Source organism: Carettochelys insculpta, chromosome 1 (assembly GCF_033958435.1).
Source record: "Carettochelys insculpta isolate YL-2023 chromosome 1, ASM3395843v1, whole genome shotgun sequence".
NCBI classification, from domain to species: domain Eukaryota; kingdom Metazoa; phylum Chordata; order Testudines; family Carettochelyidae; genus Carettochelys; species Carettochelys insculpta.
The window spans coordinates 258,836,294-258,862,383 of record NC_134137.1 but is presented as its reverse complement, the minus strand read 5'-3'; the positions used below and the strand labels follow the sequence as shown (position 1 = coordinate 258,862,383).

The window sequence follows — 26,090 nt, the reverse complement described above, 5'->3', positions numbered from 1 at the left end:
CTGGTGACTTTCTGCTCAGTTTCCAGTGTCTTCCTCAATGGTCTGTCTATCCTAGCTAATGTACAGTCAGAGCACAAGATTTGGTACAGCCACGTAGCCAAGAACAATTCTTTAGTCAAGGTACCATCAGCAGATCATGGAGTTGTTTTTAAAAGCCAATAAAAGGTTTAAAATATGGCAGGTTGACTACCTTGGATTGTGTCATATTTTGCTGCTTTTCCTTCTACTTCTACAGCAACTCCTTACTGGTATCAGGACTGCTTCCAGTGTCACATCTCTATCCAAGTTGGAAGCACACTCTGCTTCTGATTTAGACTTTTTAACAATAAAACAAAACTTACTAATAGGCTTAAATCATAGGATTAGGTCTCAATAAGAATGGCATCTCCTTGTTAATGTTACAAAAGCTGTCAATCCTCATGTCACAGGGAATAAGTTAATTGTCCTTTGGAGTGAAGAAGAGCTCATCTTCAGCACCCATGATGGCCTGGGGAAAGATTGTGATGTGTCTGTAGCACAGTGCTGGGAGGCAGGTGATCTGGCTTCTAATACCAGCTTGGGAAGAGTTTCCTAGACCAGAACCTCAGTCAGTGCACGTAGTTTCACTGACATGACTTTTCTTCCCTCACTCCCCTTCCACCTCTCGTGAATTACAGTGGTCCCAGCAGCTGTCCATCAAACTTTTCTTAATTTAAAATAAAATTTCAGGAGATGTGTGTGGAAAGGAATCTGTCAGAAATGGACTAAGGGGACAAATGCATCCAGAAGCTCACCAGTGCAAAATTGTCTAACGTAGGAATTGATTCTGGCATGCCGCTAATGCCAGAATGCAGCAACCATTACAGTACAGTCAGGGGTTAAGTAATAGTTTCTGGAATCAGATAGCTTATTGCAGAACTCTGCTAACACAGCATTTTCTTTGGCACTGTGCTCTGGTGCCCCACTTTTGTGGGGTTGTGGGTTTTTTTAAAAATCTACCCAGGAGTGAAAGACTACACATTCTTCTGGGACGATGCCCAAGTATATTTTTGTCGATAGGCTGCAGCACTCTTCCAGTAAACAAATAAAGAATCCATTTTGCTTTTTTGGCTTTCACTTGTTCCCACATGTTACTGCACTGAATAGATATTTTTCAGGTTCACTCCGAAAGTTTCTAAACCCACCTCCAATGTACATCTGCTGCTTGGGTTCACCACCACCCCAGAACCCTGGGCATCTGGCTTCAGGGATTATAAGGAGAAGGATTTTGCCAAGAGGAATAAGCATGAAACTGGGCATGAGGAGCTTGCAAATAGGGTCCTGACAGTCTCACAGGCTACATCTACACTGAAAAGTTTTTTTTCAAAACAGCCAGGGCTCTTTCAAAAATTCCCACTTTGCATCTACACCCAAACTGAATTCACTTGATAGTAAGTTGGAAGAATGCAGCACTTTTTCCGGTGACCCTCGTTTGCTCCGGGATGAGGAAGAGCTCCTTTTTCCAAAAGATTCTTTCAGGAAAAAATGTGTGTAGACTTCCCAGGGCCCCCTTTTTTCAAAAAAGCAGTCATCCATGGTGCCAGATGTTATGGTCTATGGTGTTTCCTGGCCCACTCTTTTGATAGAGCAGCTGGGGTGTGTCCACTCTCTATTGAAAGAGCAGATTGATTTTTCAATCTGCTTTTTTGTGTGTGGTCTCTCTCTTTTGAAAGAAGTTTACTTTGGAAGAGACTCTCACAAAGAACTTCTTTTGAAGGACCACTGTAGTGTAGACATAGCCACTGTGTGGCCCGGAACAAGTTAGGCACGCTCTCCTATTGCTCCAGTTTTCACTTCTGTAAAGCAAGGACAACTCCACTAATTGACCTGCCTCACAGTTCCCCTAGTGGGGAATTAATTGGAAATGCAACCCCCATGAAAACATCAAATATGTTCATCATTTTCTAGGGCAGCAAATCCTGTGCTCTCTGAACTAGTTTTCTTTCAGCTCGAAAAGTTTTGTGCATCATTATATAAACATTTCCATCTATGTAATATAGTTTCTGCATACTCTTGCATGGAAGCAACTTTCTCACTTGTGAGCATCAAGGACTTCATGGTCTCTTGAAACCAGATGCATCGGGTCTTTGCCCACAAAAGCTCATGCTCCAAAATATCTGTTAGTGTATAAGGTGCCACAGGACTTCTTCTTGTTCTCGAAGCTACAGACTAACATGGCCACCTCTCTGATAAGTGTAGAAATGTTTTTAATGTGGCTTTGGCTCTTTGAGACTTCATTACTCATACTCCTTCACACCTTTGTGAGAGCCTTGAATTAAAAAAGTATAGGCAAGAATAGGAAGTATTGCTGAACACATCCTATTAAATGTTATGTAGATCTATTAATATGATCTATGTAGATCAGATTAAAGGGCCCTGATCCTATTGCCAGTAACATCAGTGGGAAAACTCCCATTGGCTTCACTGATGCATGACGGAAACCTTAAACTCCCAAAGTGTGCTGTCCCAGTGAATGTTACTTCTTCTGCAAAAAAAATCTTTATGGTTACCACAGCTTTGTTCATTCCAAAACCCCTATCAAGAACTGGTAGGGGAATATTTCCAGGACATTACAATGTACTTCTGTAATTTTGCAAATGTTTTGCTTTAAAGTAGAGTAAAGCCGATGAAGTGTTAAACCAGATTGGAACATAATGTCTGGTTACGTCTTGGTAAACAAGGATAAGCCAAAAAAGAGAAAAAAACAGTAACATTGTTTTGGGATGATTCTCTGGAAATCATAACATTCTAATTTATTGCCACATGTATTTCTGTCTTCATATAAATCTGGTCCACTCCAGTGTCTTGAGTCATGTTCTGGCTTTTAGAACTTGGCTTAACTTCTCACTGTCTGGCTTAGTCAAGTCTAGTACTGTACAGTCAGAAGAACCAGGATCTCATGAACTACATATCATAAGACGGACACATATCTTCATGGAAAATTATATGGACACTCTCAGGAATCTCTGTCATGAAAAAGCCACTAAGGCAGCATCTCATAGATCAGAATACTAGGACTGGAAGGGACCTTGAGAGGTCATCGAGTCCAGCCCCCTGCACTCATGGCAGGACCAAGTACTGTCTAGACCACCCCGATAGACATTTATCTAACCTGTTCCTAAATATCTCCAGAGATGGAGAAACATCCTAACACTCCAGAGATGGAGATTACATTATGACCCTGGGCCTCTCTACATGTTGTTCGCTGGGGACCATTTTGTCTTTCATCCTGCTTAGAACGGATCAACAATAATATTCTCAGTATTGCTCCCACTCAGTGAAGCTGTCCTGAAATTAGCACACTGGGGAACAATTGCCAGAGCAGTGTGTAGTTGTGTAGTGAGTTGCATAGTGAAAGCCACAAGGAGAAGACCACATGTGAAAATGGTACCACCCACCTGCTACATGTTCTTATGAAGGACCCTGCTGATTGCTTTTGACTGAATGTTTAAATATTTATGAAAGTTACAAAACCTCATATGAAGAGAAATATTTTGTCTGTGTGGAGGGGAAATTAATTTTGCTGGAAAAAGACTTCTGTGAGATGGGACCCTGAGAAGGGAAATTCCTTGGCATTATTCTCAATCCCAACAGAGCATCATGCTAGGCAATTATAACCATAAACAGAATTTGACTACAAACGAAAAGTGAAAATAACTGCCTTTATTTCACTGTTCAAACTGACTTGCAAAACTTACATAGGATAATGGTAGAAAGTTAAAGGCAGATTTATTGCAGCACTTAGCAGAAACACAGATAAGGCAATTTAAATCTTTATCATGTTTTTATCTTAAAAGCACCCTCTGTGCTAGGTTAGGTAAATAGATGTGATTCAAGTTGTGTTGCCTATGTGATAGGATCACTGAAACTGTCTCACTCCATGTACATTCCCCCTATGTAGTCTGGTGGACCTGAGCTATTTTGCTGAAATTGTCCTGGCACGGTATCTTTGGAATAAGCAGTATATTTGGTTCCAAGTGAATTAAACAATAATAATGTTTATGAGCCTGATCCTCAGTGGCTGTGAACTGATATAGATTTCCATGGAACTGCATTCTTTTCCACAGCTGATCATCTACCCCTATGTGCTTAAATCACACACTGTAACTTCATGTTTCTCACACTTCAACCAAACAGCAACAATATAGTACCTGTGGGGGCCAGCCTTATAGTTTGCAAGGTTCCATACTGTCACAGGAAGTAAATTAGGCTAAGAGATGGCCTTGCCTTCTGGTTCCATTGCCTGAAACATATAGTGTGCGTCCACAACTTGCATTCCTCTTTCGAAAGAGGTATGCAAAGGAGACAAATTGAACATGCAAATGAAGTATAAATTTGTATATATTTGCACCTTATTTGCATAGTCTAATTTCGAAAGAGCTTCTTTCGAAAGAAGAACTCCAGTGTAGACACTGCTCTTTCGAAAGTAAACCCCATCTTCGAAAGAATCCTTCTTCCCATTAAATAAATATTAGAATATGAATATGCCAAATACACAAATTTATACCTCATCTGCATTTTCGATTTACTTCATTTGCATACCTCTTTTGAAAGAGGAATGCAAGTGTAGATGCACCCACACTGAAATGACCCTAAAGCTGTCAAGTGAATGCAAGACTACAAAGCTACTCAAGGAAGCTTGGGCACCTTATGTCTACAAATGCACCATTGTACTGCTCTAAATGCAATTTGTGCATCTCCTGTAAACTTTCTGATGTCAGACTCTCCAGCATCATTGAGAAAACCAAGCCTGGAATGAATAGGTCAGTGGGAAAGGTGGGTGTTTAAACTTTTGTTTTCTACTGAGGTTGTCACATCCTGCTGGATATTTGTTTCATTTCAGCAGACCAGTCAAGTTGACTGATGAATTTTGTGTGTATCTCACTAAAGGGTTCAGTTGTTCCCTAGGCAATGAAGTTGATAGAAGGTCTGTGACTCCTCATCTAACTTGCTCATTTATTAATTTCAAGAGGAAGACAGGAGGAGGGATTGTCTATGTACAACAGACACCAGCTGTTTCTCCTCCACCCTTTGTGGGGGGGGAGGGGCACAAAATAGTGATGATATAAATATAGTCAGTTGTTGCTTTATCCTCAGAACAGAGCAAAGTTGGGTCATCCAAATAGTTACCCTGACCTGACTGGGTCCTCTTTAGAATCCTGTGAAAACTGCTGTGATATTGCACAACTGGTTGTTTGTTCCACATCACTTTCAGGGGTTGATCCTGGGAGTAGCTGAGTGCGAGAAATCCCCATTGGAATTGATAGGAACTGCAGTGTTCAGTACTGCTCAGGACAAGCGCATTACTCTACCTGGTCTCTAACATCCTTTTGTACAATTAACTTAAAAAAAACTCATAAGCACCATACCGTTATCTGAGTGAGCTATATGGAGATAAATTAAACACGGATAGTCCATTTCTATCCCCATGGAAATCAATGGGAGTCTTTGCATTGACTTTAAAAACTAGGCTTGATGTCACTTCTATTGTTATACTAGTCCTATTATTTTGCAGAACCTAGAGTCTCAAAAATTGTATGGAAACCTAAATTGAAAACTAAGTGCCTGATTACAGTCTCTCAGTCACCAGCTTTACACCCATAACTCCACTGGTTTCTATGATGCTCTGCATGAGTCACACTGTTAACACATAAAATCATAGTAAGGCCCATCTGGCTTTTTGCATTCGCAAACAGCTTGTTTTGAAAATACTGAACAAAGTGAGGAAAAAGCCTCTCGATAAAAGGCCAAAGAAAAACAAACAAACATACCTGACTTCCCCACGCCAGCTCTACCAAAGATTGCCAGCTTCACTTCCGCACTCTTAGCCATGGTGGGAAAATGGAACGATGGACAATTTACTGGCTGGCCCAAAGTTGAGCAGAGAGATGGTTCCCAAATGCCGTGTTCAGCTTCACCACATCATTATGACTTCTGTACGGAACTTGAAAGTGGAGTAAAACAGTGAGTATGCAGAACTCAGATTCTTCCTAACGACGTCTGCATTTAAAGCATACACTCATGCCCTCAAACACTGAGGTGGCACTACTGAAATGTTTAGTGTTTGTCACCAATTGTGGAGACTATATATCACATTAGTCTTTTAGCTCAACTGTTGAGACTTGTCCCTGTGAAACTCTGTTGAACAAAGGTTCTTACTCAATAATCTTCAGTGCTCAACTTGTAATGCCATATAAGGTTCACTAGTACTATTTTTAAAGCCAACTGGGATAGCTTATATGATGTAACTACTTTTGGTCAAACTAATTTTAATGAATTTTATTTTACAGAATATATTTGAAAGCCAAAAGCATTCATTAATCTGTTTGCAGATAGTTGAACTCCCTGTCCCCTTCCCAAACCCTCAATTGCTCATCAGCAGTTATTTAGAACTGTTGACGACTATTTGCGTCTTGCCCAGTCCACTAAACAAAGTTTTTACATAAAGTTCCTTTTGTAAGCTGACTCAGCTCAGATGAAAATACTCAGAAAAACACAAGGCTAGAAAGGGACACAGAAGTTTCTGTTTATATAACATAAAGACCACATACAAAATTTTCCTACTACCTCTACTGCCCTGCTGTATGACCTTGAGTGTGCTACATCACCTCTCTGTGCCTCAATTTTCCCATCTGTGAACTTAAGGATAAATAAATTTACCTTCTTCTGTAAAATGTTTTGAGATCCATTGGTGAAACCACTGTAAATGATTAGTATTGTACCACTACCATTTATTGTGGGTAATTCATCCCTCCAATTACATCATACTCTACAGCATGTTTCACAAAAAATAAAATTAAAAAAAAATCTATGGCTACATCTACACTGCAGCGATCTGTCAGCAGAAGTTACTATCAGAAGAGATTTCCTGACAAAACTTCTGACAACAGATGCAGCCATACACTAGAGCCAAGCATGAGGACACTCTGCTCTGTCGACAGAGTGGCCAGACTGCCCAGCTGCTCACTTGACAAAACAGGCATCCAGAAGCACAGCAGTCAAGGCTGCCCATTGTCCTGGATGCCCTGTCTGTTGAGAGAAGCTCCCCTTCCCCGCCGGGCATCCACAGATCTTTTTTGTCAACAGGACCTGTCAACAAAAGGTGCTTTTCCTCATCTGGGAGAGGCATACTGTTGACAAAACATATTCTGTGTGTGGATGTTCCTCCAGTTTTGTTGACAGACACTGAGGTTTGTCAACAAAATTCTCTAGTATAGACATAGGCTATTTGTGAGAAAGACTTGCCAATATTCCAATATTTCTATAGAAAGATGTAAGATTATTTTAATCCAAAATACTGATGATATTAATTGTTACATTACCAATGCCCACCTGAGAGCAATCTCACATTTCAAACAGCTTTTTGAAATAAAATACTGTTTTATTAAATTTTCTCCAGTATACAATATGTTATGTGCATCTTGTCCAATGAACTTTATTTAGAGAGGGATATGACTATATATATATATCATGGAGTTGGAAGGTACCTCAGGAGGTCATGGAGTCCAGTTCCCTATCCTCTTGGCAGGACCAAGCACCATCCCCTTCTCCCTAATCTATTTTGCCCCAGCTCCCTAAGTGGGCCCCTCAGGGACTGAGCTCACAATCCTTGGTTTAACAGGCCGATGCTCAAGCCAGTGAACTATCCCTCCTCCCTAGCCCTCCTTCTTCTGGCTTATTTGGCAGAAGGGTAAACAGCACATCATATTCATCTTGTATAAGCATTCAGGAGAGTGACAGGATTTTCACTCCAAGGAACACATACAATTTCTAACCCAATGAAATCACAGTTGCATGCTTTGTCAACACCTAGTCATGTAAAATCTTTTGTAGTAAGACTTATTTTTCTTCCTCTGGTTCTGCTTGGGGAAGAAAGGCATAAATATGATACAGCCAACACATTCCTCTCACTTTCAGCTTTATATAGGAAATCAAAAATGCTACAGTGTGCTAGCAGAAGAGAGTACTTACATCAATCTGTATTACAAAATCCCTCATTTTAGGGGCTTGGTTTGAGGTTTCTGATACACAGAACTGCTGACAAATCTAAAAACCTTCTTGCAGCTTGGGGTAGATTCTCACCTCATGTGAACTGAACTAGTTCTGACATCAATGGAGCTATATCACCTTACAGTGAGAATCTGATCTTTACTGTTTAAAAGATGGACACATTTCTGGATGACTATAAAAGCACACTGCATATCGGAGTCTCAGGAATCCCTTTTCTATATATACATCCTATCCACCTCTAAAATATACGGTCGAGATTCCAATCTGGACTTCAACTTTGTCAATTTGATTTTGCCTGATTTACCCGCCAGCAACGGAGTTCCAGATCTGACCCCCCCACCATTTCTAGCTCAGAAGAGAGAACACAAGACAGTGTTGCCATAAAACAAACTCGAAGACTGATCCACTACTGTGTGTGCCCTGGCTCCAAAAGAAATCCAGTATCTATTTTCCTGTTCCAACCTCACTGGGAAAAGTATGAATGCTGGTTTGTCACCGAGAACGCCTTTAAAACCCAATGAGCAAAGATTCCCTTTTCAGTTAGGTCCAGGCATTAAAACAAATACATAAGTACATACACTGGTTTAAGTCAGCCACAAAAACCTGCCGTCCCCGCGTTCATAAGCAAATACTGGCTTACATATTCCTTTCTCGGCCTATTTTCCGCAGGTCTCTGCACCCAGGCACATAGATCTGCAGCGCGACCTAACGGGATACTTTGATCTCACTGGGCTTCTGACCCTCAGCCCCTCCTGCCGGCATCTGCTTGGCTTTCCACGGGCGATGATCCCACCAGGACTCCCCCTGGAATCCGTCCAGACCGCGCTGCTCCTCTGATGAGCACACAGTGCAACAGGTAGGACTGGGCGTCCCTCGGGGGACAGCTGGAGGAAGCCTCCCTCTCTGCTGGGCAGAGGAACAAGCTGGCAGTGTGCTGCGGGGGGGGGAGGGGGCAGAAGTAGAGGTGCCTCTCCCCTCCCCCCCCCCCGCGCAGCTAATACCTTCCCATTCACAAGTCTGAGCTGGTCCCAGGAAACCCACCCTCTTTTACCCCGCCTGCCCCGCTGCGGACACCGACAAGGAGAGAAGCCGCTTGTTTGCTGCTGGGAAGCGGAGAGGCGGCGGCTGGATCTCGGGGTCCCTCTCTAGCCGCCGCAGGAGCCCCAGGCCATCGGCACGCTACCCCCCACCCCAGCCGGATGCCTATTCGTGCATCCAACTCACCTCTCCGCAGCAGGAAAGCAGCAGCGGGAGGCAGCCCTAGGCGCCGGCCAGCTCCGCGTGCTGGGGGATCAGAGCGGGCGCCCGATCTCAGCCATCCCGAGTCCTTTCTCGCCCTACGTCCAGCCCCTCTGCCGCAGAATGCACAGACTTCGCGCAGCCCCGGGGCCGGCGTCCTTAGCCTGCCGGCTCCGGCAGCTCCCGGGAAGCTCTCTGGCGCCCCCTGCAGGTGCTCCGGCGCTGGGACTGCAGCAAGCCCAGCTGAGCAGGCAGCTGGACCGGAACGGAAAGGGCAGGGGAAAGGTTGTGAGGATGAGGTGGTTTGCTATAAAGCAGGGGGGCGGCCAAATGGAGACAGCTCCCGCTTCTGAATGGCTGGCATCCCGTCGCTCCTACCAGAGCCAGTGAAAGAAAGATGCTGGCTTGATCCGAACAAGTTCTGGCACGCCAGAAAATGGTGAGGGGCTATGCCTAGGCTAGCAATGAGAGCTGTGACTCACCCCAGGGGCAAGAGAAAAGAAGTGCTGTGGATGACTGTAGCAGCCAAGAAAGGGGAACGATGGGAAGGGTTTCTGCCTTAGAAACTTAATCCAGAGACTTTACATGTACATGATTGTATATTTATGCCAGGGCAAAAATCGGTTGCACTTGCATGGACTGAAGCCATGGGAGTTAGATTAAAGCCTTCAGAAGGACCAGGAGCTGGAGCCAGATCTTAAAGAGAAAAGACTATAACCACGCCATGTTTCTAGATAAGGGGTTTCGAGTAGTGTTAAAGTTTGAGCACTCTAAGGCTCTGACTTACAAGATGATTGAGGTAAGTAGGAGCTGGGAGTTCTCAGAACCTATGTAGCACTCCAGCCTGACTCTCTACAGTTTTTCCCTTTCAATGAGCCTAAGGACCACAACTATCCAATTCAAGAAAAAAGCATGTGCAGTAAAGGGCTGAATTTCACAGAGCCTGATCCTACAAGTGCTTGCTACTAGGTGCAGTGCTTACTACCAGGAGCAGCCCCTTTAAAGTGAATGGTTTAAATCCTGTCCATAAACATGCACTCTTGTAATCAATGGGTTTATTCATGTGGATAATGGGTCTAAGTAAAGTTAGTCATAAGTGGTTACAAGATCATTCCTAATGGGGCTAAGCAAAGCAGTAAGTACAGTATTTGATAGTAAGCTTTTGTAAATCTGGCCCAGGGTTCCATCTATACTAAATCATATGACTTGATTTGCTACCTATTAGATACCTTGAGCCAAATTCTGATCTGGTATCAAACAGATGGAATTACACCAGGGAGGAATCTCACCTCTTAAGTTTTAGCTGTATCCAATTTAAAAATATTGAGACCAGAACCCTTCTTTACAAGCTGAGCCACTGACTTTCTTTGTGGTACTGGGCAAGTCACTTGCATTCTCTTAGCCTTTGTCGTTCCCCACTGCTAAATGAAGATAATGACACCCGCTAAGAATATTTTTCTAAGATGCAAGACATTAAGATTGATGAGCAGCAGGGCTGAACTCACTCTCTCCCAGCCCTACAGTTACTCCATTAGAAGACCACCTACCTTTGGTGCAGGTAGGGAAACTACACCATGACTGTCATCCTCCTCCTCCTCCTCCTCCTGTAACATGGGTGAATTTTTTGTATAAATGAAAAGGGGGCTTTTAAGATTTTACCCAGTCAGCTGTTAATTATCCAGTCATTCCAAGCTGTGCAAATGTCAACACTATAGGGGTGTGGAAAGAAAGAAAGAAGGAAAGAAAAACTCTTACAAAATGAACTAGGAAATTGATCTCAAAGCGTTTGGATGTTAGTTTTTTTCACCCTGTTTATTCAGTGTCATTCCTCTGTGCTGTGTCGAGTTCTAGAAACATGGACTAGTGAGGGAACTAGCTTTTGCATGTCCCCTCTAGCTGAAATATAAAGCAGTATTCAGGCTGTTACAGCCACCTTTTGTAGGCTGTAAACAATATCTCACGTCTGTGTAAGTTTCCTCTATTAATCCCAAAATGTTTTACGAAGGAGGTAAGTGTCATTCAATCCCAGAGGTTAGAGGAAAAATTGAGGCAAAGAGATTTATTCAAGGGACATCTTTTAGGCTAAGGCCAAAGCTCAGAAGAGACTCCAGGTGTATAAACCAAAAGATAAAGGTTCTCTTCACTGGATCGCATCTATCTCCCACTTTACTCATTTCTCCAGTGACATAGGGATACTGTAGTAACAGCAGGAAACCAGAGTAAAAGGCCCTCAAAAAGCAGTGAGTCTCACTCCTGTGTTCTGGTTCCAACACATTGCTAATGCAAATAAGTGAGAAAAATGGCAGTGAAGGCAATCATCCCCCTCTACTTAGTGAGCAGAAGTTAAATAAAAATTAACTTCACATTTAACTCCTCCACAGTGAGCCACGTCTCTCTCATGTGGAAGAATAAGAGCACAAAAGAGAATTAGAAGGATGAGGTTTGCAGGGCCTAATCCTGAGAGGGACTGAGCATCTGCAACACTCCTATGTACAATGGGAGCAGCAGCCACTCATCTTCTCTTAAGGCTCAGCTCTTAAAATAGCTCTGCTGCTTATCACAGAAAGGCAAATAATTCCAGGGCACCTTTTAAAGCTGTGTCACCGTTTATATTTACATGTGAAAATAACTGCTGAGGCTTTAAACCTTTTCTCAACATTTGGTTTACATAATTGAGATAAACTGGCTTTTCCATTCTCTGTGCGAATAACCGCTACATTTCTCTTCTACATATGGGGATGTAGCTGTCAGTTTCAAAGGCTGGTATTTGGCTTTGGCATCTGAGTAATTAACACTGCAGGGGGTCATTGAGTCAGATGCTATGGCTATGACAGACTGATGGGCAATTTCTTGACCACTGAAAGCTTTTTTGTAGCTGTGCAAGCTACAGTAGTAAGGTTAATTAAAGTTCATGCTCCTGGTCATAAACTGAGACCAGGAAGGAATTTCTTTCACTCATGAACAGTGCTGCATGGACTATGTACAAGATGAGCAGAAGTCCTTGTTTCCTTGCCATCGTCTGAGGGTGGAGGTGTTGGCCAATGCCAGAAACAGGAAGCCAGGCTTACCATGCCGATCCAGTGTAGCACAATCTGTGTTTGATTGTGTGTGAAATCCTGAACCCACTGGAATCAGTGGGAACTTTACAGTTGATTTCACCTTTGGAGCATGTCTCCTTTCTTCCCTTCTCAGGTAACGTTGCACCTAATGGCTTTTGAACATGGGATTTAGGCTCCTATGTCACCCAATCGATAGCTCCAGGCAAGTAAGCAACCCTAGACAAAGTACACATAAAGTCAGGCATGAAGATTTTTGTGCGTCGACGCTAGGAGGGCATGGACTAAACCCCAGGTGAGATTGCAGGGTAATTCTGCAGTGGAGGAGGTGTATCTAAAATGTTACCCAAAATGTATATCTAATGGAAGTGAAAATAGTAGTTACAGCATGAGGGGGGAATGGGGATTTGGAATTACCTGCTGTGATGGAGCATGGATGATGTGCCAGGAAGCATTGGTTGGAAACAGAGATGCAGCAGCCAGGACTTCATCTGGGCTCTGAACACAGCAGTCGTGGCAGCAGTGGGGTTGTTCCAAATGATAGGGGGGTGGTGCGGAGACTCAAGCTCGATCTCTTCAGTGCAGAGGGATTTATTGGCGTGAACACATAAGCTGTGGCTAGATTATGGGGTTTTGTTGACAAAATGTTTATTTTGTTGATAAAACCCATGGAGCGTCCAGATTGTGAAGCACGTTCTGCCAACAGTAAGTCAAGAGAACACAGTGCTTTTGTCAACAGCTGTACCCTGCTTGCCATGAAGAAGAATGCCTCCATTGACAGATAGCCGTCGAAAAAACACCAGTCTGGACATTCTAGGTGGGGCTTTTGATGACAGAAAAGGCCTCTGGGATGCCGGGCAAGTGCCCCAGAGGACACCCTGTCCACAGCAAGCAGCACTCTCTGGTGCCTGGTTCCAGCCATTCTTAAAACCACAGAGAACCTGGGGAACTCCGTGGCAGGAAGCTGAGAGCGTGCAAACAGCAGAGATACCATCTGCAGTCCCCATGCCCTCACAGCTGCACTCTGGTGAGAGCATTTCTAGACAACAGAATGCCAGGCACCCTGAGACCCACCTGGACCCTTGAGGGAGCAGACTGAGGGGTTCCAGGATCCACCCCAGGGCTCCAAGCAGGCCCCCTCCTGGAGTGGGGCCAATGTCTAGGCCCTTTTGGACCTGTGCGGAGAGGAGGAAACCCTCAAGGACCCCAAGCCCAGGCAGTGGAACACTGAAATATACAGCTGGAAGGCCACCACCCTGGTTGAACAGGGCCACCACCACTGCAGCAGGGAGCAGGTCTGGGCCAAAGTAAAGGTGCTTCACCTGGACTACATCCAGGCCCAGGATGCTCCCCCAACTGCACCTATTATTGGGAGTTCCACAGCATCCTGTGGGGGGGACACATCCCCTCCATGCCGCAGCATTGATACAGTGCTCGAGCCCCCCGTCACCATTGTGGGAGCTCCTGCAGTAGGAGAAGGAGAAGGAGGAGAAGCCATCCCAATGGCAAGCCACAGTAGGGCCAGAGCCAGAGCCCGAGCCCAACAGTCTTGTTCTGGTGTTGGAAATGGTCCCCAGAAGCCAGGCCGTCTCCAAGGCATCCTCAGAGCTGGATAAGGGTCCCTCCAGTGAGTACCCCACACATTACACATCCCAAGGAGCCGGGGCGGGGGTAGAAAGCATGTGCTGCGAGCAGAGATCTGCCACCCCGGGCAGGAACTTGTGCTGCTGTCCCAGCACATGGAGCCACGTGCAGCTGGAGTGTGTGCCATGCTGCTAAGTGGACCCAGCAGACAGCTCCTGGACACAGGTGGCATCCTGCTGCTCACAGGAGGCCAGATAAGCACCAAGTGCCTCCCAGCACCTGCCATGGGTAGAAGCAGGTGAGCCACAAGGGTGCTGGCCTGACCCCAAACACATCGAGGAACGTGGCACCTGGCACACAGACGTACCTGCAGGTATGAGGCAGCACCCGCTCCCACGGGCAGTTCTGTGTGCTGCAGGTGTGTGAGTGGGCCCCAGATAGGGTCAGGCTGCTCCCGGCTCACCCTCCTCCCATGAGGGGATCCCCTCTGTGGCCAGAACCCCCACTTGCCTGCTAGCCTGCTGCCAAGAGCGGCAGTGGTCAGGGCCTGCTGTGCAGACCACACATAGCTTTGATTCTGGGATATCCCTGTCCCTTGGCCAGGGGGTGTTGGTAGTTGCTCATGGTGAGATATACAGCCTTAGGGGTTGTGTTACATGAACGACTTCTCTCCTTGTCTTCCTTACAGCTGGGCCCTCGCTGACTGAGGGCCAAGGCACCCCCCACGTCGCCGCCAGGCTGAGCCCACAGCTGGAGGAGGTGCAGTGCGACCACAATGCCACCCTCTGGGCAATGCAGGCGATGTTGGAGTGCCAGCTCAGGGCCAACGTGGAATGTTGGTCATGGACCTCAGACCATCTCATATCCCACGTTGACACCATCACTGGTGTCTGGTGGGGCATGATGACCCAGATGCCCCTGACCCCCCACCACCCTGCACCTGCTGGCCCTCCCAGGGTGTGTCCTGGCCCCTGAATCATGCCTTGAGGTGGCTAAAGGTGTACTTAGCCTGCATCCTGGCCCTGCTGAGGTGGGCGTTGAACTGTTCCTGACTGAGGTCCAGCTGACTAGTGTAGAGTTTCATCAGTCAGGGCATGAGTGGGGAGGACTGTGCTGATGGCCATCACAACCTGCAGGGGGAAGTAACAAAACACATGTCAGGGACTGAGGGAGGGAGTATCTTGGCCCCAAGAGGGCCTGCGGCCCCCTCCTGGCCCCTCCAGCTTTTTGGCAGCGCCCCATGGGGCCACGCCCTAGCAGTAGGGCTGTGTGGGGGTGGGATGGCACAGTCTACTGGGCACAGGGCTTCCTCCCCATCCCAGTCCCACCCCTTGCACCCCTGACCCTGCTACCCATGGATCCCCCTTTGGTCGGACACCCCTCCCCCATGCAGGGACTGCAGCCTGAGAGTGTGTTACCTCCATGAGGAGAGCCCTGATGGTAGACTTCCACACTTCGAAATGATTGCCCATCAAGCAGCAGTTGTCCGGGATGGTGAGCTTCCAGAGGGTGACTGCAACCCCTTCTTCCATGGGGATGGTGGGACACAGCTGGTTGTCATGACTTGGGAGGGTGGGGGTGAGCCAGGCGCAGAGCTCCAGGAAGGAAACTTTTCACATTCGAACATTCTGGAGCTACTGCTGGTCATCCCACTGCCCCATGACCAGTGAGTCCCGGTGCCGTCCCTCCGGAGCCACCTGTGCATTGGGGGAGGGGGGTGCAGGTGTGAACGTCCTGCATCCATGGCAACGTCCTCAGTGGTGGTCTCAGGATCACCCTCCATGACGAAGAGGCGGACGGTTTTCAGGAAATTCAGCAGCTGCTGCAGCCTCTCAGTGTAGGGCCACTGCAAGTACGGGGGCAGCTCCAGCAACATGGCTCCCAGGGACCAGCCGTGTCACCCACCTAGATGTGAAGCCCTGTGCTAGCTGTGCTGTCCCTTGAGGAGGCAGGCATGCCCACAGCAGAGGCAGGAAATGGGCATCCAGCAGGGGAGGGTGTTGTCCCTTTAAAGGTGCATCTTGCCAGGGCTCTCAAAAGGACTGGTGACCTGAGACCCCATCTGACGGGGTTCCAGGTGGCCATTTTGCCGACAAAGCAGGTGGGCACCCCAGCCACTCTCTGTCACCAGAGCGGAGAAGCAATGGTATGTGATTGGGCTGTAGGCTACGACGGACGATGGAGCAGCATCTTTCAATGGGTGGATGGCTTTCAGCCAGTGTTTCCTGTAATCTGAGCGCTTGGGTAGCCTCCCTCCCAGGAGAGGTTCAAATGCCGCTCATCTGATTGGCAGAGCTCCCACAGCCTCCCACAGCCGGCAGTGTGTGTTTCTATTGGTGATGCACACCTGCATGTGCCTCGGTGCACACAACAAAATTTGTTCCGCACCTGGGTATTAAGAAATAGAGGGAACATTGCTTTTAGTGTCTGCAGCCTGTGGGCAGATCCTTCCCTGGGTAGCACAGAAATGCAGAGTTAAACTGGGGTGTCCTCCATTATAAAAACATACCGGCAAAAGCAGGAGTCCTCCAGGCAGGCTGGGTGTACAGATTCTCAACTCCCTTTCGCTGCAGTGTTAATCAACAGCAGCATACGCCTGGAGCGCTCTTTGCTGCTGAGTGCCGCACTCATTCTACCTAGGTGGTGTCCCTGAGCAGCACACTGAGCCCGTTTGGGGAAACTGGACAGTTTTCTCTCTCTCTTTCTCAGTGCTGTGGGGATGCACAGATGGTGGTAGAGCTGCTGCTGAACACTGTTTGGGTTAATGTCTAAACACAGATATTTGTGGCAATTACATAAGTTACTCCAGGAAATGCTGAGATTGTTTCCTTCGTTTATTTTACAAACCATCTTCCAAATGTTTCTGAGTTGGCTCGAGGCACATGACATAAATCTATTAAGATCGGCTAATCTAGCTCAGTGAAATATAGTGTTATCTTTGTCATTACATTATAGATGAGCTTTGCTTGTAGTTTGAGTTGTAGTCACTATGAAGTACTGCTGTTTGACTTAATGTTATGTTATCCCATCTTTTCCCTTGAGGCTTATGTTATACACTGTTCTTCGATGGTATGATTCTTGAGCGTTTCCTTGTGATTTACAACATCTCTTGTTCTCAAGACTTTTCCCACTATTAAAATAATCCAGTACATATATTGTTTTAAAGGCAAACAGTATCATTTTTATTAATAGTAGGTATTTAGTTCCAGGGTAATAATTAAGGTCCAGATGCTGCAAATACTTTCAACACAACACTGACCAGCACACCGTTACACAGACACCCTCCCAGCAGCACAAGAAGAATACCTCCACATGGACTCCTCCTGAGGGTAGAAATAACAGTCTGGACCTATACATAGAATGCTTCTGCCGACGTGCACAGGCAGAAATTGTGGAGAAACAGCATCACTTGCCTCACAACCTCAGTCGTGCGGAACACAATGCCATCCACAGCCTCAGAAACAACTCTGACATTATAACCAAAGAGGCAGATAAAGGAGGAGCTACTGTCATCATGAACAGGTCTGAATACCAGAGGGTGGCTTCCAGACAAGTCTCCAATACCAGATTTTACAGGCTACTTTCCTCAGATCCCACCGAGGAATACACTAAGAAACTACACCATCTGCTCAGGACACTCCCTGCACAAGCACAAGGACAGATTTATACCAACACACCACTAGAGCCCCATCCGGGGCTATTCTACCTACTACCCAAGATCCACAAACCTGGAAATCCTGGACGCCCCATCATCTCGGGCATTGGCACTCTCACTGAAGGACTGTCTGGTTATGTGGACTCTCTCCTCAGACCCTATGCCACCAGCACTCCCAGCTATCTCCGAGACACCACTGACTTCCTGAGAAAACTGCAATACATTGATGACCTACCAGAAAACACTATCCTAGCCACCATGGATATAGAGGCTCTCTATACCAACATCCCACACAAAGATGGAATAAATGCTGTCTGGAACAGTATCCCTGATGATGCTACAGCACATCTGATGGCTGAGCTCTGTAACTTTATCCTCACACACAACTATTTCAGATTGGGTGACGATATATACCTTCAAATCAGTGGCACAGCTACGGGTACCCACATGGCCCCTCAATATGCCAATATTTTCATGGCTGACTTGGAACAGCACTTCCTTAGCTCTCATCAACTAACACCCCATCTCTACTTATTCTACATTGATGACATCTTCATCATCTGGACCATGGGAAGGAGACTGGAGGAATTCCACTGGGACTTCAACAACTTTCACCCCACCATCAACCTCAGCCTGGAACAGTCTACACAGGAGATCCACTTCCTGGACACCACAGTGCTAATACTCAATGGCCACATCAATACCACCCTGTACCGTAAACCCACTGACCACTACGCCTACCTTCATGCCTCCAGCTTCCATCCCAGACACACCACGCGATCCATTGTCTACAGCCAAGCACTAAGATATAACCATATTTGCCCCAACCCCTCCGACAGAGACAAACACCTACAGGATCTCTACCAAGCATTCTTGAAACTGCAAAACCCACCTGAGGAAGTGAAAAAACAGATCAACAGAGCCAGACGTGTGCCACGAAGCCTCTTACTACAGGACAAGCCCAAGAGAGAAACCAACAGAACACCACTAGCCATCACCTACAGTCCTCAGCTAAAACCTCTACAGCGCATCATCAGGGATTTACAACCCATCCTGGACAATGATCCCCCACTTTCACAGGCCTTGGGAGGCAGACCAGTCCTTGCCCACAGACAACCTGCCAACCTGAAGCAAATCCTAACCAGCAACTATACAATGGACCACAGTCACTCTAACTCAGGGACCCATCCATACAACAAACCTCGTTGCCAGCTCTGCCCACATATCTACACCAGAAACACCATTACAGGACCTAAGCAGATCAGCCACACCATCGTGGGTTCATTCAGCTGCACATCTACCAATATAATTTATGCCATCATGTGCCAGCAATGCCCCTCTGCTATATACATCGGACAAACTGGACAGTCTCTACGTAAAAGAATAAATGCACCCAAATCAGATATCAGAAATGGCAATATACAAAAACCCGTAGGAGAGCACTTCAATCTCCCGGGCCACACAGTAGCAGACTTAAAAGTAGCTATCCTACAGCAAAGAAATTTCAAGACCAGACTCCAAAGAGAAATTGCTGAGCTACAATTCATCTGCAAATTTGACACCCTCACCTCAGGATTAAACAAAGACTGTGAATGGCTGGCTAAATACAAAAGCAGCTTCCCCTCACTTGGTGTTCACACCTCCAGATCAGCTGCTGGTAGTAAGCCTCATCCTTCCTGACTGAGCTAACCTTGTTATCCCCAGCCTTGCTCTGGCTTATTTATACCTGGCCCTGCAGATTTCCAAGACCAGCATCTGATGAAGTGAGTCTTTGCTCATGAAAACTCACGCTCAAAACTTTTCTGTTAGTCTATAAGGTGCCACAGGACCCTTCATTGATGTTACAGATCCAGACTAACATGGCTACCCCTCTGATACATGCTGCAAATAGTAACATACATGCCTAACATTTTACCTGCCAGGTGAGTAGCCACAAAGAGTTCAATGGAGTATTCTTGTGTTGAGTTAAGCATGTTTTAAGTGTTTGTCCATTCTAAGCCTAAATACCATTAGAAGATTAACAATATGGTACCTTTGTGTCTCTAAAGCCAATAGAAATGCAGGACTGCATAGGCCCAGACACTGTATGATGGTGATTAAAAGAAACCTCAGTATTTAAAGTTGCTCCACTTTATGGTACAACAAAGAGTCATAGTGTAATACTGCAATACAGTACATATTTAACCTCCCTTGGCTGGCACCCTCAGGATCTGACAGGTGCTGGATGAGACAATTTGCTGGACCATGGGAGGTCAATATTATCTTGCAGCATTACCAACACTGCCACTGCTTATTGGGCTCTCAGAAGACATTCAGGGTAACTTACAGCTAAATAACAGCACAGAACACTGAGAGCCTGGACTGGTGGTGGTAAACAAACTTTATGGGACCATGTGAAATGTGGCCACAGCCATGGCAAGTGGTCATCTGGCTAACTAAAATCGTGCTAGACTGGATGTTGCCAGACCAGAAAGTGCTAAACTAGAGAGGTTCAACCTGGAGTGTCAAGATTTGGGGCTTGGCTAAACTGAGAGCTAATGAGCAGCAGGTGGTGAGGTAAATCTATGCTATAGACATGTTTGGGTGGACTTGGTGGTCGTGCAGTACAAGTTCCAGGTGAGGCTGGCTAGCATGTTGTAGATTGACACCACAGATTGCTGCAAACTAACTCCTCATTTAGACATACCATGCAGGCCTCCACGTTCTGGCATTGTCATCGCCATGGGTCAACTCATGCACCTGAGTGGGTCAAAATGCAGAATCTGAGCCTTGATATGTTAGTCTATTCAGCTTCTGAAAATATTTAAATGGAACATCAAAAACAAATATAAAATGCAAATTTTCTTAAATGTATTATTCAGAACACTCACACAATTACCCTTGTATGTTTTAGTGTCGTGAGCACCAGCAGAGAGCTTAATTTTCAGTGTGAATCTTGTACACACACACACACACACACACACACACACAAAAAAATCAATCTCTTGCCTATGTTGCTCCGAAATGCCAGGAGGTTATCTAATCAGGGATATTCTAGTAGTGGGGTGTCTGCAAATGCAAAGACATAGCTCATTTCAATCTGCCCTGAATAACGGGCAATAAACAGAGTAGTTTCTAAATAGTGGCTCAGTCAAAACTTGGTTCTTTTTTCTTTTCTCCTTTCTTCATTGTGGGTGTGAGAGGGAATGGGGGTGCTCAATGTTCCTTGTAAACTGTCTGCTTGTGTGACCACTCAGGTGAGTTTCAAATGCTGCCCAGCTGATTGGCAGAGTGCCCACAGCTAGATTTTTGTATCTACTGGTTGTGTGCATTTGCACATACATCTGTGCACATGAAAACTTATCCCACACCTGGATGGAAAAAATCTTCTCATGGATGGAAGACATTAGAGGGAACATGGGTAGGGTCAGCTTGTAGTGGGGCGAATGCTCACTACTGCAAGGAGAGGATAATGTAGGCTGTAGGGAGCATGCGCAGCTCCCCCCAGCCAATGCATGAAGGGTTCCCAGGGGAAGCCAATCACAGGGTGGCTTTCTGGAGCAGCCTAGTATAGAAGAAGCTGCTCCAGCAGAAATGGGTCAGTTAGGTCCTAGCTGGGGAAGGACTGGCTCCCAGATAGAGCAAGCACCTCATCCAGAGCAGTGCTGGACAAGCTAAGGGAGCTAGGGAGAGGCTCCAGCCTGATGCCTGCCAGACTGCTGGCCCCAAAAGAGAGGTCCAGAGGATGCAAGGGGGCTATAGAGGAAGTGGTCCAGGGAGCAAGGCATGAAGGGGAGAGAGGAAGAGGAAGGACAAGTTGCTACCAGAGGGCCTCTGGGCTGGGACTCAGAGTAGTGGCGGGGTCTGAGTCCCTGCCCTTCCCTCTTGTACCACAGCTAGCCATGCATCAGAGTGGCCCCAATGGACTTTAGTCTGCCCCTGAGGTGAGGGGCTAGAGCATAGGGTGGGTGCCCTGAACTGAACCAGGACTGCTGAGTCCCCTGGAAGGGGGCAAGAGACTAGCAGAGTGAGCACTGCCAGAGGGCAGTGTCCTGAAGAGGATGCCACAAGGTAGAAAGCTACATGTGTTCATAGAGATGAGTGTGTGGAGAAAGCAAGCAGCAGCCAACACACCAGCTGGAGGGAGGCACTGCACTGGAGGTGGAGCAAGCTAATTCTGTCATCAACCAGCAGGACGCACTGTGACGGTGAGTTGGTCCTGTTACACTGCCTTTTTCCTGGTGTAGCTTACTTCGCCCTCTGGGTCAGTTCAGCTGCCTTAGCTAGGGCTTGGATCACAAGGATAGGTGCCACTTACTGCATGTCCATTAATTTAAAACTGATGTACATACTTGTGCACATAAGAGCGAAGCAGCGAGAATTGAATGAATCATACTTAAACTCCTCCTATAAACATAACCAGTTCAATTAGATTCTTTTTCCTGAGGAATCCCAAGAGTTACAGAAAGGTAACATGTTAAATAATTAGAAAAACTACCTACTATGCGCTACTAATCTAGTTAGTATTAATAAAAAAATATGATGTTTATAGCACAGGATCCTTAATAAATCAGTAGTGGGGGCACTATTTCCTGTTGTCGGAGCCCATGAGTGGCCTCCCAGGAGTGATTCAGTTGTCGCCCGTCCGATTCGTAGAGCACCCACAGCAGGAGCATGTGTTTGCCCTGTTGGTGCACATAAGAACATGTATTCCATCTGTGGGTGGAAATATTAAAGGGAACACTAGTAGGGGGTTTGTTTGTCTCTTTCTTGCCTACATTTCAGTAACTTATGGTACATCCAACTAAGCTCTGAAGTAGGCAGAGAATTAATAACATTTGTAACCAATGTGCAACAATAGACTCTTACCAGGAGCGCACAATTTAGCACCCGCTGTCTTAATTCCTTGCGGATATATCCCTGTGTCTTGACAGCACTGGTGCTTTTTCAAAGGCAATCATTACTAGTTCATTTTCTGTTCACATTAACTAACGCTAGTTATGCTTTCTTCGACAGAATTATGACGGCACCCTCTGGGGCCATGGGCATCTGACTGGAATTTATTATTCTTAACATCCTCACATTTTTTGGAGGAACCGGTCACTGATGGCAAGAACATCTGGAATTCAGTATCACTTGTCCTTTTCCTGTTACCTCCTGCTATTTAATCAAGGCCTTTGGGGGTAGGGGGAGGAGGCAAGGAAGAGTTGCTACCAGCATTAATCCCTTCAATTTCCTTGAGAGTATAGTAGAGCTCTGGCAAATATTTAGTCAGACTTCATAGGAAAGGTGCACTACAAATAGTTTGTAAAGATTAATAATGAACAAATGTTTTTAATAAACGGTTTATCAATTGTAATAACCAACGGCTTAATAACTTTCTTGTAATTGTGGCTAATGACCAACTGTAACACCTTATGCAAATGTGCATGTAACTATGTATAACATACTGCTCATGATTATAAAAGACTAATAAATGTTATTAAATTTACAAATGTACCCTTAATGTAAAATGACAGATTAAGTAAATGCAGAGTGAAAATGGTTAAAGGAGTGTGCTTTCAGGATCAACATTATATAGAAAATTAAGGATAACCCCAAAGGACTGTAGGCTTCTTGTAGATGGAGCACTGTCCATAAAACTGTCTGGATGTCCTATCAAGTGTGTCACTTATTGCAACACTAATAATCCACTCATGCATCTCATGAAGCGGGTCTTTGCCCACGAAAGCTTATGCTCTGAAAAATCTGTTAGTCTATAAGGTGCCACAGGACTTCTTGTTGTTTTTGAAGATACAGACCAAATCGGCTATGCCTCTGATACGAACCCTGCAGTGATATTCCATAGCAAATACATTTTGTAATCTGTTGGTGTTGTGCCCTAACAATATGCCTGTAGTGGAGCATCTGCCTCCACACTGGCCAATGAAGGGTTTATGGGGCCCTTGGTAGGCTGTGAGAAAACCAGCCAGTAGGAGTGGGGCTGCAGGGAGCAGCTAAGCAGAGCTGGGCATATGGGAAGAACTTCAGAGGCAGTTGCTCCCTGGAACTTGAGGACAGAGGACTGCCCACCTTGCCAGAGTAAGAGAGCTAGCACCTTGGACAGAGCAGTGCTCAGCAGGATGAGGAAGGAGAGCACAAGCTCCCAGCTGGCTGGTGGCAAACAAGGCCCTGAAACAAGCGGGGCAGATGGTGCTGGAGCTTCAGGGAAGTGACCCAGAAGGAAGTAGACTTAGAGATTGGAGGGGATACACTGCATAGCTGGCACCTACAGGCTCCCTGAGTCCAGGTCCCCCTCTCACTTCTGCTTGATGCTAAGGAAGGGGCTGGACTGTTAGACTGCAGTACACTGCCCTGAAAGAGGGGAACACAGAGTGTGGCACAGGTAAGAGCTGTTTCCTGAAGAAGACACTCCGGTCCTTGGTATGACATGGGTTCAGGAACAGAGGTACTGGCAGGCAAGACACGACCACACGAAGGTGTAATGCTAATCCCCTCATGCCAGGCAGCAGGAGGCACCGCAGTGGTGACTCACACCACATCACAATGCCCGTATCAAGAAAACAATCAAAATCAAACTACTGCTGATGGAGGTGGTTGCTGGGTTTGGCTTACAAATATTATCCCCAGTATTTAAAATTATTAGATCATTATCTAATAATACCCATCAGAGAGGTGGCCATGTTAGTCTGTAGCTTCGAGAACAGCAAGAAGTCTGGTGGCACCTTATAGACTAACAGACATTTTGGAGCATAAGCTTCTGTGGGCAAAGACCCACTTCGCCTAGGTTACTAAAACTGAAAGTGATTTGTAAAATTGTTACAGTGGGTATCAAGAATTGCTTCTGCTTCTGTGTCTAACCGTTTGTATCTTTCTCTTAACACAGCCTTGGCAAAACACATCTTTCTTTGGCCTCACCACATCTAAATGAGAACAAAGTTAATTCAACAGACTTTTATTGTAGGCATGGTTGGTAGTGGTGACTAGAGTTAGTCATTCAATGTTTCCCTTGATAAAAACCTGTTTTCAGTTATTTATAGCTTTGTCAAACTGTAATAATCTCCGCTGAAAGTTTCCATGAAGCTTCTTTGCCAGTAGTGGCAGCCACCTTTGTGGAAGAAGCCTTCTGAGTGTTACTTTTACCCTCTTGCTTGTTCTCCTGGCCCTTTCTTTTGGCTGAGGGGGCTCCCTCCATGGTACTGACCGATATTGTAATGGAGTCCCTTCCTGTGCCTTCTGCCTTCACCACACTGAGGGCACTGATGACACTGTTAATGGTGGTTGCCGTGGGAGCAGCTGGGGGAGAAACCCAAAGTAGGGGCAACATGATTGTCTAGGGAGTCCCCCCCACCTTGGTATTCCTCCCATTTCCCCCCCCCCCGGATGAAGCAGCTGGAGCTGAAACTTTGCATGGAGTGACTGACTTGTGCTTCACCACTGAGGCACAGTCAGGGGGACAAGAATGATAAATAGAAGGGTGGGGACATGGACATCAGATGCTAACTACTCCTCCCTGCTGAACCACGTATGGTAGGAGAAGGGCCCAAACAGATTAGTGTCACAAGAGAAGGTGGGGGGTCACAGCCAGCAGTTTGGGTGAAACAGGCTCCTTTGGCTTTGGTAGGTTGAAGGGACCTGGGGGGGTGCTATAAATGGGATCAAACAAAAATGGTGCAGAGAGGCTCACAAGCCTAGAGATGTGTGAGTGCAGCAGGCCAAGTAGAACCAGGAGGGACACAGGATGCAAGGAACAAACAGCAAGAGATAGGGAATAAACAGAACAATGAGGGTCCTGGCCAAGCTATGAAAGGTCAGCAAGCCAAGCAAGAAAGGGCTTAGGTGGGACAGGGGAGGCAAGCAGACAAACAAGGTGGTAGTAGGTGAGGCAGTTGTCAAACATTAAGGATGGAACCTCAGGTGGACTATCAGAAGCAGGTAACAAATTGCCTCAGTTCCTCATTTGTAATCCTGGTTTAATTATTTCACCTGTTCTCAGAAGGGTATTATGAACATAAATCCATGAATGTTTTTCAAAGAATTTAGATGCTATAGAAATGCCTAGCATTCCCAGGAAGAAGCTAGTTTTGTATGTGAGGAATTGTACCCAGGTCAGTCCCAGGATATTAGCAAGACAAGGTGGATGAAGTAATATCTTTCATTTGACTCACTTCTGTTGGTGAAAGGGATAAGCATTTGAGATCCACAACACTCTTCTTCAGGTCTGAAAATTTATTCAGGGTATCAGCTCTAAATACAAGGTGGAAAAGATTGTTTAGGATGAGTAGATAGCACATATTTCAAAGATCCATTCCAGGTGCAGTGGCCTTCTAACGCTCAGTCATAGAAAAGAAAGAGAGGAAACAACTACCAAAAATATCTCATGGTGCCTGGCCTCCCTCCTTGCCAGGCCAAGGCAACTCCTCACCACCAGACATTGGTCCAACAAAAGATATTTGCTCACCCATCTTGTCACAGGAAGAAACCAGTAATTTTCTATTTAGTGCAAGGTCTCAAAGTTGTGCTGTAAATAAGGCCCAAGGCTTAATTTT

The 26,090-nt window shown here is 45.9% G+C and overlaps 1 protein-coding gene across 2 annotated transcripts in view; it reads right to left on the bottom strand.

The window, feature by feature from the left end:
• RERG (RAS like estrogen regulated growth inhibitor) overlaps positions 1 to 9,374 on the bottom strand; it is a 138,659-nt gene extending 129,285 nt beyond the window's left edge. For both annotated transcript variants that reach the window (XM_074983744.1, XM_074983745.1), the window contains exons 1-2: positions 9,253 to 9,374; positions 5,790 to 5,962 (exon numbers count right to left, since the gene is read on the bottom strand). In XM_074983744.1, the coding sequence (XP_074839845.1) occupies positions 5,790 to 5,850 (61 nt within the window). In that variant the 5' untranslated portion in view covers positions 5,851 to 5,962; positions 9,253 to 9,374. The remainder of the gene's footprint in view (positions 1 to 5,789; positions 5,963 to 9,252) is intronic.
• Positions 9,375 to 26,090: the final 16,716 nt, after the last annotated feature.